The 1,180-nt window shown below is 37.5% G+C and overlaps 1 protein-coding gene across 2 annotated transcripts in view; it reads right to left on the bottom strand.

Moving 5' to 3' along the window:
- The window catches only part of LOC112145661 (LIM domain and actin-binding protein 1), a 15,924-nt gene that overhangs the window by 10,784 nt on the left and 3,960 nt on the right, over window positions 1–1,180 (bottom strand). For both annotated transcript variants that reach the window (XM_024271021.2, XM_024271022.2), the window contains exon 2: window positions 281–423. In XM_024271021.2, the coding sequence (XP_024126789.1) occupies window positions 281–402 (122 nt within the window). In that variant the 5' untranslated portion in view covers window positions 403–423. The remainder of the gene's footprint in view (window positions 1–280; window positions 424–1,180) is intronic.

The following is a 1,180-nucleotide window of genomic DNA, read 5'->3' as shown; positions in this document are numbered from 1 at the left end:
TCGACTTTGAACTTTGGAATGAATCCTTCACAGACAGGTCAGTAATCTTTACAATCTTGATCTGTTTTCCTGAGGTGATCTCCTTTTATTTGTGGAAAAACGTTCTAAATAATTTACATTTAAATGCAGATTTCTCTATCTATCCAAAAAAAATGCTTTTTGGATCATAACTGATGTTATACAAGAGGAAAGTTTGAAGGCAACATGCATGATTTATTACCCACTAGACAGCCTGCTTTTAAAATGATCTCAAACTGACTGAAGAGAAGCGGTTACTCACTTGGAGAATCGGTCAGCTATGGCGCTGGTTTTCCCTCGGCCACTGACCAGAGACATCTCCTTGGCCGTGACGCGCAGGGACTGCGTCATCCATGACTTTCGACTGAACGGACCGCTTTCCATCTCTGCCAGTTCACTGTCAAACTGAAAGCAGAAACATTTATAACAATCAGAATCTATAAAAAAGGAAAAATTATTTGTTGTTTTTTTTTTCAGAAGTGGCAAAATTATAGAAAAATTAAAAGAAATGCAAGCAGGACCTCAAGTCATGTTTAATGTTAGCATATAAAGTACAGGTAAAGTCCCACTATGATCATCTTTTTCTTTATTTTTAAAGTTTTCTTTATTTTTCATTAAGATTATGCAGTTTTTAGCCAAAATCCCTCATTTTTCAAGGACATAGTTTCTGCAAAACGACAGTTGTTCCTTAGAAATTCACCTCTGGATTGTAGGCGTAGTTAGTGGCTCAGAGGAACCCCGCCCCCACTTCCCATTACCCACATGCTTTCAGCCCCTCACAACTTCAACCTTACATTACCATTTTAAAAAAGGTGAGAAATATTGGAGCTATCCAGCTGTACAGTTTTGATCCAGGTTCCAGCTCAGATGAGGAAAAACAAAGATGCAACCGGATCTATTTGTCTGCAAGTGGAAGCATCAGAATGGAGCTGAGCAGGGAGCTTGTGGCCCGCCCAGAGTACTTTCTACACAACAAATAAATTCTCATTCTAATGGTCTTTTTCATCAAATCCTAATTCACAATCATTTGAGCTCTGAAATACTCAGAAACGCCCTCTCAAGTTTAATTTTCTTTATGCACATCTTCCATCACAAGAAAAATGCCATAAAAAATGTTAAAAACATAAAAAACATGTTTGTTTTTTTTATGAGAGTGGGTCTT

Source organism: Oryzias melastigma, linkage group LG5 (assembly GCF_002922805.2).
Source record: "Oryzias melastigma strain HK-1 linkage group LG5, ASM292280v2, whole genome shotgun sequence".
Classification (NCBI taxonomy): Eukaryota; Metazoa; Chordata; class Actinopteri; order Beloniformes; family Adrianichthyidae; genus Oryzias; species Oryzias melastigma.
Note: the sequence above shows the minus strand (reverse complement) of the source record. Positions and strands in the feature narration are given on the sequence as shown.